Below are 14,291 nucleotides of genomic sequence, written 5' to 3'. Positions count from 1 at the left end.
ATCAGTTAAACAAGATTAAACGTAAAAACTGCACATATGCAGGAACATTTCTTTGGTTTTAAACATTTAAATGAAATGTTCTCTCAACTCCCCTAAAACAGCCAAGAATGTATCCTTACTATTACTCACTGATGTACATGAACTAGAAAATAAAACTACCTCGACAAAAGAAATACAAAACTCTAAAATCCATCCCTTCCTTTTCCTTCTAGAATTACTAAGGAGATATTTATCACCTACATGTCTAAATATAAGCAGAAGTCAATCTCATGATTACAATGAACAACCTCATTTTCAAAATCTGCCCATTCATCAATCCAGGCAACAGTGCTAACTCATTAAAAGTAGGAGGTTTAGAAGAAATTTCTGAGTTGCCATGTTTCTACTTAAAGCAGGTGATACAGTAATTACAGTCTACTTAAAAGCCAGGTGCTCCTAACCTATATACCAGCCAACCTTCATGGACATTCACATATTAACAGAAGCATATATTACACAATGGAAAGATCCAAGCTATAAATGAATAAGCTACTAATTATCTGGAGGCCAGCAAACAGAACTTCATTTAAAAGGAAGGTAGTTTCAAAACACAATCCCACATTATTTTACAAACCAAAAGCAGAACTCACCATCTGATGCTGGGATCCAAACATAGTGTTACAGGGTACACGGCACAGGCAGGGGAAGGGCAGGCCGAGCTGCAAGAAGAAACATGCGACCTGACAAGAAAGTTCTCTGCACCATTCACTTCGGATTGCAAAAAGCTGTGGCTCTAAGACAGCCATGATTATTCTTCTCAAAAATCTCTCTCCTTAGGAACTCTTAATATTATAAATAGATGTTAAAGTACATTTAGAAAGCCAAGCCAAAAAAGAAAGGGCGAATTTCCAAGTGCCTCATAAGAGGATATAACGTAAAATTTTCTAAATGAGTCAAGTAACTATCTTTGGTATATTCTAGAATATAACAGAAACACTTTTGCAAACAGAGAAACAACTGACTCGTATTTCAGCGGAGGTAGTTTTGGAGTCTTTCTACAAGCATTACTGGTAAATAACACCAGCTAAAGGCATTCAAAGAACAGTATCTTATTTGTGGGTCCACCCACCCCTTAAAAGTAATAAATATGGATTAGCAGATGTACATTTCTCAAGAAAAGTGAAGTCAGTGTTATGCACAGAGACAATGACAGTCAACTTAATTTCATATTCTTCATTTTTAGCTTCCAAGTCCTTGAGGAGCTTCTAAATTTAGAAATCGTAAACAGTTGCAGCATATTGTGTAGTGTGACTAAGACTTGGTATCATTCAAAGACCAAAAATTTAACAAGCACATTTTGCTCCTTAAAGAATTTTTTTTTAAATTATGAACGTGACATCAAAGTAAAACAAATTATCAAAAAAAAATACAGGTGTTAAAAGTGAAAAAGCATAGCCTCCTACCCTGTAAGCCACCAATCCACTCCTGTTAACACTTTAATATACAACCTCTCTAGGTATAAATGTATATATTTTTATAGGTACAAAAATATAGGTATAAAGGGTACACACACTTTAAGAAACATGAACATAACCATCTTACATATGTTGCTCTGCCGGCTGCCTTTCTCAACACAACACTCTCACACATCTTTTGAAGGTTAGACTGTTCTCCCCAAACAGCCTTGGGTCAGCGAGAGTCTGGCTCGCAGCAGACACTGTTATTTCATGTTTCACCGGATTATTAAACTCCCCATTTTGTACACTCTCAAGAAGAAGACATAATTTCTGGCCACCAGCGATCACAGCTTGGAATCAACTTAAAAGTCAGTAAGTGTCTCCCATACACCCCACTGGCACTCCTACAGCTTACAAAAGAGGAACTCTCCAACCCTATGGGTTTTGCTTTTGAATGTTCTTGGTAAAGAGGGTTAACAATGTCTTATCTCAATGTAGTCCCCGCACTTGGTCTAGAAGCACCATGAACTTTAAGAATGGTCATGCTCTTTGATCCAGCAGTTCTAGATTGACTCTGAAAATCCATCTGAGGACCATAACTCTAAATAAAATATGGAAACAGCTTTATGCACAGGGAAGTCCGTAACAGCACTATACAAAGAGCATAACCTAAAAATGGTCACAGAAAGCAAAAGAATGCAAACACTCTTAATCATCCAAAAGGGAAACAGTTAAATTACTATAGATTCACTTGAAGAAATACCATGAAAGCATTAAAAATAAACTATACTCTGAATATTTATTATTAAAATATGATATATTCCTGTTTTAGTGTAAGTGAAAAGAGCTGAACACAACCATATCAACACAAACGCTTTGATTAAAGTCTGGGAAAAAAGAAAGAAAATGTTGGCTGTGGTTGCCCTTGGGTAATCTATCACATATTCTTTATTTCTAAATTCAGTAACTTTTTAAAATATGACAAAAGCATATAAGACCATCTTTCACTCAAAGGAACAGCAACTAGAGAAACAGGTCAACTTTAAAATTTTCAGGATAAAACAAGACATTATTTCTTTAAAACAGCCACCTTATGCCACATTACCTGATTACAAAGGTATTGGCCCAGGCCAGGTCTAGCAGCAGCACTAAGATATATGACAGGCTTTTTGTTATATAACACATTGAAGCCATCCACTACGAAGTCTTCATATCGAGAATGAATGGCAAGCCTGCATATCTTTGCAAGTCCTTCTCTTTCCTCTTCGTGGAAATAAGCACAGCCATTTTCATATCTGTTAAGAGAGACACACGTATTAGTACGCTCTTATTTCTAGTTAAGGATTGTATAAGTCAATCCTATAATCAAGGAAACAATTCTTTTCTCAAGCTAGGAACTGTCACCTAGATCAGGCAAAGAGGACAGGAATGTGAGACATCCTCATCATAGATGGCTGACAACTCATTACACCTGGAGTTACCAAGCAGCGAGACAATAACTCTCCACCCATATCCAATTCCATAAAGGGCAGAAACTAGGAAAACAAGCAGAGACCAGGAGTTCCCGCATACAAAAAGCCTGAAGATCATGGTTCTGGCTTATTATGAACTAAGGCCAGCAATGGATAACACAGACACGGTTCGTAGCAGAGTTTCAGCCCTAAAACATCCAAAGTAAATAAAACTGTCAAAAATGCTAGTTAGAGGCCAGGTGTGGTGGCTCACGCCCATAACCTCAGCTTTGGGAGGCCAATGCCAGCTGATCACTTGAGGTCAGGAGTTCGAGACCAGCCTGGCCAACATGGTGAAACCCTGTCTCTTTTTGTAATTTTGTAAAAACATAAAAATTAGCCGGTTGTGATGGCAGGCACCTGTATTCCCAGCTCAGGAAACTGAGGCAGGAGACTCACTTGAACCCGGGAGGCAGAGGTTGCAGTGAGCCAAGATCATGCCAATGTACTCCAGCCTGGGTGACAGACCAAGACTCTGTCACCAAAAAAAAAAAAGCTAGTCAGGCTAACTTTTTGCTTTTACTATAATCTGCTGAGCCTCAATCTTCCAGAAGAGGAGGGACAATTTCAATCACAAGCGTTAGATTTTTACCAAAACAACAGAACACTGCTCCTTTAATAAACTTAGGCAAACATACTCCTGCTTGTCCAAGTTCTTTCCCAACACTGAAAGTGAAGGTCTCTCAAATGATTCAAGTTAGGCAAAGAATCCTTCTCCATAAAGTCACAGCATAAACCCAATACCACTGGTCCTGTGTTTCCTACTGAATCCATAATCTGCTCTAATTTCTTAATATTGCCAGGATTATCACAGAATAAAACAGATTCCAATTTCATAACATATATTCATTATCTTCCTTATGACAGAGTGGCCTTTCTAATAAAACACAAGCTATTATTTTCTTTCTTTCTCTCTTTTTGTTTTTTGAGATTGAGTCTCACCCTGTCACTGGAGTGCAATGGTGCAATCTTGGCTCACTGCAACCTCCACCTCCTGTGTTCAAGAGATTCTCTCGTCTCACCCTCCCGAGTAGCTGGGATTACAGGCACGTGCCACCATGCCCGGCTCATTTTTTGTATGTTTAGTAGAGAAGGGTTTCACCATGTTGGCCAGGCTGGTCTCAAATTCCTGACCTCGTGATCCTCCTGCCTCGGCCTCTCAAAGTGCTGGGATTACAGGCGTAAGCCACTAGGCCCAGCCACAAGCTATTGTTTTCGAAGCACAGCTGGCCCTCCAAACCTGTGGGTTCTGCATCTGTGGATTCAACAAACTGTGAGTAAAAAATCTTCAGAAATTTAAAAAGATGGCTGCATCTGTGCTGAATATCTACAGATTTTTTTCCTTGTCATTATTCCCTAAACAATAAAATGTAACAACTATTTACACAGCATTTATATTGTATTATGTATTACATATAATCAGAAAATTTCAAGTATATGGGAAGATGTGCCTAAGTTATATGCAAATACTGTGCCATTTTATATAGGGGATTTAAGCAACCATGATTTTTTTTAACCATGGGGTGAGGGTGGGAGGTCCATAACCAATCCCCCAAGGACACCCAAGTATAAGGGACAACTGTACTTGAATCCAGATCATTGCTCTATCTTCTACTGACATGTACCAATTAGATAGCCCCAAAATAAATAGCTGCTGACACTATCAAACATGTATGTGCTTATTTTCTCCATCTTTAACATGTACTAGTCCATTAACTCATTTAATCCTCAGGACATTTCTATGAAATATTAGGGTTTCCGCCGAATAGGAACAGCTCCCAGTGAGAGTGACGCAGAAGGCGGGTGATCTCCACATTTCCAGCTGAAGTACCTGGTTCATTTCACTGGGACTGGTTACACAGTGGGTGTAGCCGAAGGAGGATGAGCCAAAGTAGTGTGGGGTGTTGCTTGACCCAGGAAGTGCAAGGGGCCAAAGAACTCCCTCTCCTAGCCAAGGAAGACAGTAGGGACTTTTCCTGACACTCTGGCTCACTTTTCCCATGGTCTACACAACCCAAAGACCGGGAGATTCCCTCCAATGCCTACAACACCAGCATCCCAGGTTTCCAGCACAAAACTGGGCAGCCGGCCGGGTGTGGTGGTTCATGCCTGTAATTCAAGCACTTTGGAGGCCAAGGCAGGAGGATCACCTGAGGTCAGGAGTTCAAGACCAGCTAATCAACATGGTGAAACCCCGTTTAAAAAAAAAACAAAAAAACAAAAAAAACTGGGCAGCCATTTTAGCCACAGCAGTTTTTTTCCCCCCCTCACACCCCAGTGGCTCCTGGAATGCCAGACAGACAGAACTGTTCATTCCCCTGAAAAAAAGGGGCTGAAGCCAAGGACCCAAGTGATCTGGCTCGTGGGATTCCACCCCCAGGAAGACCAGCAAGCTAAGATCCACTGGCTTAAAATTCTCGCAGCCAGCACACACAGCAGTCTCAGCTCCACCTGGAATGTTCAAGCTCGGGGCAGGGAGGGGCATATGCCATTGCTCAGGCTTGGGTAGGCGGTTTTAACCTCGCCTGTGTAAACAAAGTCACTGGGAAGTTTACACAGCAACTGGGCAGAGTCGACAGCAGCTCAGCGAGGCCTCTGAAGGTAGACTGTGTCACTGGACTCCCTTCTTGCTGGGCAGGGCATCTCTGAAAAAAGGCATCAGCCCATCAGAGACTTAAATATAGAGGCCCCACCTTCCCAGGACAGAGCACCTGGGAAAGGAGTAACAGTTACAGGTTCAGCTTCAGCAGACTTAAACCTCCCGGCCCAGCAGCTCTGAAGGGAGCCACAATCTCCTGGCACATCTCTTGAGCTGTGATAAGGGACACACTGCCTCCTCAAGGGGCTCCCTGACCCCTGTGTATCCGGACTGAGAGATAACTCCCAGTAGGGGTTGACGGACACCTCATACAGGAGAGCTCTGGGTGGCATGTGGTGGGTACCCCTCTGAAACGAAGCTACCAGAGGAAGGAACAGGCAGCATCTTTGCTATTCTGCAGCCCTGGCTGGTGATTCCCAGGCAAGCAGGGTCTGGAGTAGAAGTCCAGCAAACTCCAGCAGACCTGCAGCAGAGGGGCCTAACTGTTGGAAATAAAAATAACAGAAAGAAATGGTTTCAACATCAATAGAAAGGACGTCCACTCAGAGACCCAATCCAAAGTTACCAATTTCAAAAACCAAAAGTAGATAAATCCATAAAGATGGGAAGAAGCCAGTGCAAAAAGGCTGGTATCTGCAAAAACCAGAACGCCTCTCCTCCTCCAAGGGATCACAACTGCTCACCAGCAAGGGAACAAAACTGGATGGAGAATGAGTTTGACAAATTAACAGAAGCAGGCTTCAGAAGGTAGGTAATAACAAATTTCTCTGAACTAAAGGAGCATGTTCTAACCCAATGCAAGGACGCTAAGAACTGTGAAAAAAGGTTAGATGAAATGCTAACTAGAATAACCAGCACAGAGACAAACAACTTGATGGAGCTGAATAACACAGCACAAGAACTTCGTGAAGCATACCAAGCTTCAACAGTTGAATTGATTAAGCAGAAGAAAGGATATCAGAGATTGAAGATCCACTCAAGAAGGCAAGATTAGAGAAAAAATAGTGAAAAGAAATGAACAAAGCCTCCAAGAAATATGGGATTATGTGAAAAAACCTAATCTTTGTTTGATCAGTGCACCTGAAAGTGACGGAGAATGAAACCAGGTTGGAAAACACTCTTCAGGATATTATCCAGGAGAACTTCCCCAACCTAGCAAGGCAGGCCAACATTCAAATTCAAGAAATACAGAAACCACCACAAAGATATTCCTCGAGAAAAGCAACCTCAAGACACATAATAGTCAGATTCACTAGGGTTGAAATGAAGGAAAAAATGCTAAGGGCAGCCAGAGAGAAAGGTCGGATTACCCACAAAGGGAAGCCCATCAGACTCACAGCAGATCTCTTGGCAGAAAGTCTACAAGCCAGAAGAGTGTGTGGACCAATATTCAACATCCTTAAAGAAAAGAATTTTCAACCCAGAATTTCATATCCAGCCAAACTAAGCTTTATAAGCGAAGGAGAAATAAAATCCTTTACCAACAAACAAATGCTGAGAGATTTTTATCACCATCAGGACTGCCTTACAAAAGCTCCTGAGGGAAGCACTAAACATGGAAAGGAACAACCAGCACCAGCCTCTGCAAAAACATATCAAACTATAAAGACCATCGACACTATGAAGAAACTGCATTAACTAATAGGCAAAACAACCAGTTAGCATCAAAATAGCAGGATCAAATTCACACATATTACCATAAATATAAATAGGCTTAATGCCCCAATCAAAAGACACAGACTGGCAAATTGGATAAAGAGTCAAGATCCATCAGTGTGTTGTATTCAGGAGACCCACCTCACGTACAAAGACACATATAAGCTCAAAATAAAGGGATGGAGTAAGATTTACCATGCAAATGGAGAGCAAAAAAAGCAGGGGTTGCAATCCCAGTCCTGATAAAACAGACTTTAAACCAACAAAGATCAAAAGAGATAAAGAAGGGCATTACATAATGGTAAAGGGATCAACGTAACAAGAAGAGCTAACTACCCTAAATATACATGCAGCCAATATAGCAGCACCCAGTATATAAAGCAAGCTCTTAATGACCTACAAAGAGACTCAGACTCCCACACAGTAATAGTGGGAGACTTTAACACCCCATTGTCAATATTAGACAGATCAGCAAGACAGAAAATTAATAAGGATATCTAGAACTTGAAGTCAGACCTGGACCAAGCAGACCTAATAGACATCTACAGAACTCCCCACCCCAAATCCCCAGAACATGCATTCTTCTCAGCACCACATCCTACTTATTCTAAAACTGACCATATAACTGGAAGTAAAACACACCTCAGCAAATGTTAAAGAACGGAAATCTTAACGGTCTCTCAGACCACAGTGCAATCAAATTAGAACTCAGGATTAAGAAACTCACTCAAAACCACACAACTACATGGAAACTGAACAACCTGCTCCTGAATGAGTACTGGATAAATAATAAAATGAAGGCAGAAATAAACACGTTCTTTGAAACCAGTAAGAATGAAGACACAACATACCAGAATCTCTGGGACACATTTAAAGCAATGTCTAGAGGGAAATTTATAGCACTAAATGCCCAAAAGAGAAATGAGGAATTATCTAAAATCAACACCCTAACATCATGATTAAAAGAACTAGAGGAGCAAGATCAAACAAATTCAAAAGGTAGCAGAAGAAATAACTAAGACCAGAGCAGAACTGAAGGAGATAGACACACAGAAAAACACTTCAAAAAAAAAAAAAAAAAAAAAAAAAATCGATGAATCCAGGAGCTTGTTTTCAAAACATCAACAAAATAGACAGACTGCTAGCCAGACTAATAAGAGACGAAATGACAGATGAATCGAATAGATGCAATAAAAAATGATAAAGGGGTTATCACTATTGATCCCACAGAAATACAAACTACCATCAGAGAATACTACAAACACCTCTAAGAAAACAAACCAGTAAATCTAGAGGAAACTGATAAATTCCTGGACACTTTTAAACACCCTCCCAAGACTAAACCAGAAAGAAGGTGAATTCCTGAATAGACCAATAACAAGGTCTGAAATTGAGGCAGGAGTTAACAGCCTATCAACCAAAAAAAAGTCCAGGACCAGACAGGTTCACAGCCAAATTCTACCAGAGGTATAAAGAAGAGGTACTATCACTCTTTCTGAAACTATTTCAAACAATACAAAAAGGGAATCCTCCGTAACTCATTTTATGAGGCCAACGTCATCCTGATAACAAAACCTGGCAGAGACACAACTAAAAAAGAAAACTACAGGCCAATATCCATGATGAACATTGATGTGAAAATCCTCAATAAAATACCGGCAAACCGAATCCAACAGCACATCAAAAAGCTTATCCATCATGACCAAGTTGGCTTCACCCCTCAGATGCAAAGTTAGTTCAACATATGCAAATCTATAAACGTAACCCATCACATAAACAGAACCCAAGACAAAAACCACGATTATCTCAATAGCTAGAGAAGGCCTTCGACAAAATTAAACAGCCCTTTATGCTAAAAACTCTCAATAAACTAGGTATCAATGGAACATATCTCAAAATAATAAGAGCTATTTACGACAAACCCACAGCCAATATCATACTGAACAGGCAAAAACTGGAAGCATTCCCTTTGAAAACTGGCACAAGACAAGGATGCCCTCAATAAGCACTCCTATTCAACAAGGTATTGGAAGTTCTGGCCAGGGCAATCAGGCAAGAAGAAGAAATAAAGGATATTTAATTAGGAAAAGAGAAAGTCAAGTTGTCTCTATTTGCAGATGACATGACTGTATTTTAGAAGACCCCATCATCTCAGCCTAAAATCTCCTTAAGCTGATAAGCAACTTCAGCAAAGTCTCAGAATACAAAATTAGTGTGCAAAAATCACAAGCATTCCTATACACCAGTAACAAGACAGAGAGTCAAATCATGAGTGAACTCCTATTCACAATTGCTACAAAGAGAATAAAATATCTAAGAATACAACTAACAGGCCGGGCGCGGTGGCTCAAGCCTGTAATCCCAGCACTTTGGGAGGCCAAGGCAGGTGGATCACGAGGTCAAGAGATCGAGACCATCCTGGTCAACATGGTGAAACCCCGTCTCTACTAAAAATACAAACAATTAGCTGGGCGTGGTGGCACATGCCTGTAATCCCAGCTACTCCGGAGGCTGAGGCAGGAGAATTGCCTGAACCCAGGAGGCGGAGGTTGAGGTGAGCCGAGATCGCGCCATTGCACTCCAGCCTGGGTAACAAGAGCGAAACTCCATCTCAAAAAAAAAAAAAAAAAAAAAAATACAACTAACAAGGGATGTGAAGGACCTCTTCAAGAATTACAAACCACTGATCAATGAAATAAGAGAGGACACAAACAGATGGAAAAACATTCCATGCTTATGTTTAGGAAGAATCAATATCATGAAAATGGCCATACTGCCCAAAGTAATGTATAGATTCAATGCTATCCCCATCAAGCTACTATTGACTTTAACAGAATTGGAAAAAAAACACCTTAAACTTCATATGGAACCAAAAAGGGGTCACACAGTCAAGACAAACCTAAGCAAAAAAACCAAAGCTGGAGGCATCATGCTACTGAATTCAAACTATACTACAAGGCTACAGTAATCAAAACAGCATGGTACTGGTACCAAAACAGAGATACAGACCAATTGAATAGAACAAAGGCCTCAGAAATAACACCACACATCTACAACCATCTAATCTTTGACAAATCTGACAAAAGCAAGCAATGGGGAAAGGATTTCCCAATAAATGGTGTTGGGAAAACTGGCTAGCCATATGCAGAAAGTTCAAACTGGATCCCTTCCTAACTCCAAATGGATTAAAGATTTAAACATAAGACCTAATACCATAAAAACCCCAGAAGGAAACCAAGGCAATACCATTCAGGACATAGGCATGGGCAAGGACTTCATGACTAAAACACCAAAAGCACGCCAATGAAAGCCAAAATTGACAAATGGGATCTAATTAAACTAAAGAGCTTCTGCACAGTGAAAGAAACTATCCTTAGAGTGAACCAGCAACCAACAGAATGGGAAAAATTTTTTTGCAATCCACCTATCTGACAAAGAGCTAATATCCAGAATCTATAAAGAACTTAAATAAATTTACAAGGAAAAAACAGCCCCATCAAAAAGTAGATGAAGAATATGAACAAACACTTCTCAAAAGAAGGCATCTATGCAGGCAATAAACATATGAAAAAAAGCTCATCATTACTCATCATTAAGAGAAATGCAAATCAAAACCACATTGAGATACCATCTCACTACAGTTAGAATGAGAATCATTCTAAAAAAAATCATTTAAAAAATCAGGAGACAACAGATGCTGGAGAGGATGTAGAGAAATAGAAACGCTTTTACACTGTTGGTGGGAGTATAAATTAGTTCAACCACTGTGGAAGACACTTGGCAATTCCTCAAGGATCTAGAAACAGAAATTCCATTTGACCCAGCAATCCTATTACTGGGTATATACCCAAAGGAATATGTCATTCTATTATAAAGACACATGCACACGTATGTTTATTGCAGCACTGTTCACAATAGCAAAGACTTGGAACCAACCCAAATGCCCATCAATGACAGACTGGATAAAGAAAATGTGACACATATATACCATGGAATACTATGCAGCCATAAAAAAGAATGAGTTCGTGTCCTTTGCAGGTACATGGATAAAGCTGGAAATCATCATTCTCAGCAAGCTGACACAAGAACAGAAAACCAAACACCACATGTTCTCACTTGTAAGTGGGTGTTGAACAATGAGAACACATGAACACAGGGAGGCGAACATCACACACCAGGGCCTGTCAGCAGGTCGGGGGACAGGGGAGGGATAGCATTAGGAGCAATACCTAATATAGATGACGGAGTGATGGACGCAGCAAACCACCACGGCATGTGTATACCTATGTAACAAACCTGCGTGTTCTGCACATGTACTCCAGAACTTAAAGCATTAAAAAAAAAAAAAAAGAAAGAAAGAAATTGAAATTAATACTATCCCCATCTAACAGACAATGAAACAGGCATGGAGAGGTTAAACACCTCTTCCAAGGAGGATGATATCTGAACCCAAGTAGTACAGCTCCAGAAAAAAGATCTTTCAGCCTACACCCGACTCATAAAAGTCTTCACTGGTAACTAAAAACTCTTCATGTCTTTACCTGAAAATTCTGCATAGCCATAAGGTGGTATCTGAAAGTATCCTAGTTGTAAGTTTTCTCAGCTTCTCCTTGTCCAGAGTTGAAATATAAGCTCCCAGACTATGTCCCAACAAAGCCATATGACCTTGTTCTCCAATATTTTGGATTCTGTTAAGCAAAATTAGTTTAAAGAAAGAATTAGAGTCAAACCATAAAAAAGGACACAGAACATAGAGACAGTATTCCACCGAAATTTCTGTCAGACTTAAAATCTACTTAATGGCCCAGAAGGCAGAAATTCAGATAAATTTACAAAATTCAAAGCATATATGGTATAGATAGTTTGGTGAAAATTTTGAGATGGAGATTATATATATATATATATATATATATATATATATATATATATTTTTTTTTTTTTTTTTTTTTTTTTTTTTTTAAGATGGAGCCTCACTCTTGCCCAGGCTGGAATGCAATGATGTGATCTTGGCTGACTGCAACCTCCACGTCCTGGGTTCAAGTGATTCTCCTGCCTTAGCCCCCCAAGTAGCTGCGATTACAGGCGCCTACCATCACACCCAGCCAATTTTTTGTACTTTTAGTAGAGACGGGGTTTCACCATGTTGGTTAGGCTGCTCTCCAACTCCTCACCTCAGGTGACCCACCCACCTCAGCCTCCCAAAATGCTGGGATCATAGGCATGAGCCACTGCGCCCGGCCAGAAAAGTATTTTCATAATTTAGGTTCCAGGAGGTAAATATCCCTTTTTAAATTGAGTACCTACAAACTGTTTTAAAATAATTTCCTATTAAAAATTTTTTTTTTAGGCCGGGCATGGTGGCTCACACCTGTAATCCCAGCACTTTGGGACGCCAAGGCAGGCGGATCACGAGGTCAAGAGATCGAGACCATCCTGATCAACATGGTGAAATCCTGTCTCTACTAAAAAATACAAAAATTAGCTGGGCAAGGTGGCACACACCTGCAGTCCCAGCTACTCAGGAGGCTGAGGCAGGAGAATTGCTTGAACCCAGGTGGCAGAGATTACAGTGAGCCGAGATTGCGTCACGGCACTCCAGCCTGGAACCTGGCAACAGAGTGAGACTCTCTCTCAAAAAAAAAAAAAAAAAAATTTTTTTTTTCGAGATGGAGTTTTGCTCTGTAGCTGAGGCCAGAGTACAATGGCGGGATTTCAGCTCACTGCAACCTCCACCTCCCTGGTCCCAGTTCAAGCAATTCTACCTCAGCGTCCCAACTAGTTGTGATTGCAGGCACAACCCACCATGCCCAGTCGATTTTTGTAATTTTTAGTAGGACAGGGTTTCACCATGTTGGCCAGTCTAGTCTTGAACTCCTGACCTTGTGATCCGCCCACCTTGGCCTTCCAAAGTGCTGGGATTACAGCCATGAGCCACAGCACCTAGCCCTGTTAACGTATTTTTAAGATTAAATACCAGCCTTAAGAATTATGGAGGGTATGCTAAGGTAAAATGAGCCAAAAACATTTTTTAAAGAATTAAATCCCAGGCCGGGCGCGGTGGCTTAAGCCTGTAATCCCAGCACTTTGGGAGGCTGAGGCGGGCGGATCACAAGGTCAAGAGATCGAGACCATTCTGGTCAACATGGTGAAACCCCGTCTCTACTAAAAATACAAAAAAATTAGCTGGGCACGGTGGGGCGTGCCTGTAATCCCAGTTCTCAGGAGGCTGAGGCAGCAGAATTGCCTGAACCCAAGAGGCGGAGGTTGCAGTGAGCCGAGATTGCACCATTGCACTCCAGCCTGGGTATCAAGAGCAAAACTCCATCTCAAAAAAAAAAAAAAAAAAAAAGCATTAAATCCCAGGTCCCTGCATTAAATAAAAATTAATTGTTTATTGCAATAATACAACAAATTCAAGGGGGACTAGGTATTGTTTCATATATAATTAAAATTGATTTTATAAAATATTTTGTAAATAATTGAAACTAATTTCCCTTATAAAGAAAAACTGTAAGGAGGAAAAGGTTTACAACTGTTAACTGTACGTAATAAGAAAAAGACAAATAGAGTAACAGGACCACGGGCAACAGCCAGTTCCTAGAAAAAGAAATATAAATGGGTCTTAAAACATATAAAAAAGACACTTCACTTGGTTCATAATAAAAACTTATCAGATTTCTGGCCGGGCGCAGTGGCTCAAGCCTGTAATCCCAGCACTTTGGGAGGCCGAGGCGGGTGGATCACGAGGTCGAGAGATCGAGACCATCCTGGTCAACACGGTGAAACCCCGTCTCTACTGAAAAATACAAAAATTAGCTGGGCATGGTGGCATGTGCCTGTAATCACAGCTACTCAGGAGGCTGAGGCAGGAGAACTGCTTGAACCCAGGAGGTGGAGGTTGCGGTGAGCCGAGATCGCGCCATTGCACTCCAGCCTGGGTAACAAGAGCGAAACTCTGTCTCAAAAAAAAAAAAAAAAAAAAAAAAGAAAAAGAAAAAAAAATCAGATTTCTCGTGAGAATATCACTTATCAAAGATCATTTAGTCTGACAATGCCTTTGCAGGCAAAGGTGTGGGAATAAAGTCCTCT

At 40.6% G+C, this 14,291-nt stretch overlaps 1 protein-coding gene across 2 annotated transcripts in view; it reads right to left on the bottom strand.

Moving 5' to 3' along the window:
- Window positions 1-14,291, bottom strand: part of PDXDC1 (pyridoxal dependent decarboxylase domain containing 1) — a 66,796-nt gene that overhangs the window by 30,045 nt on the left and 22,460 nt on the right. For both annotated transcript variants that reach the window (XM_003928756.4, XM_074382201.1), the window contains exons 5-7: window positions 11,744-11,890; window positions 2,542-2,731; window positions 630-698 (exon numbers count right to left, since the gene is read on the bottom strand). In XM_003928756.4, coding sequence (XP_003928805.1) covers window positions 630-698; window positions 2,542-2,731; window positions 11,744-11,890 — 406 coding nt within the window. The remainder of the gene's footprint in view (window positions 1-629; window positions 699-2,541; window positions 2,732-11,743; window positions 11,891-14,291) is intronic.

The sequence above is a fragment of the Saimiri boliviensis genome, chromosome 12 (assembly GCF_048565385.1).
Source record: "Saimiri boliviensis isolate mSaiBol1 chromosome 12, mSaiBol1.pri, whole genome shotgun sequence".
In the NCBI taxonomy this organism is placed as follows: Eukaryota; Metazoa; Chordata; class Mammalia; order Primates; family Cebidae; genus Saimiri; species Saimiri boliviensis.
The sequence above is the reverse complement of the archived record's forward strand: the minus strand, read 5'-3'. Positions and strand labels throughout refer to the sequence as shown.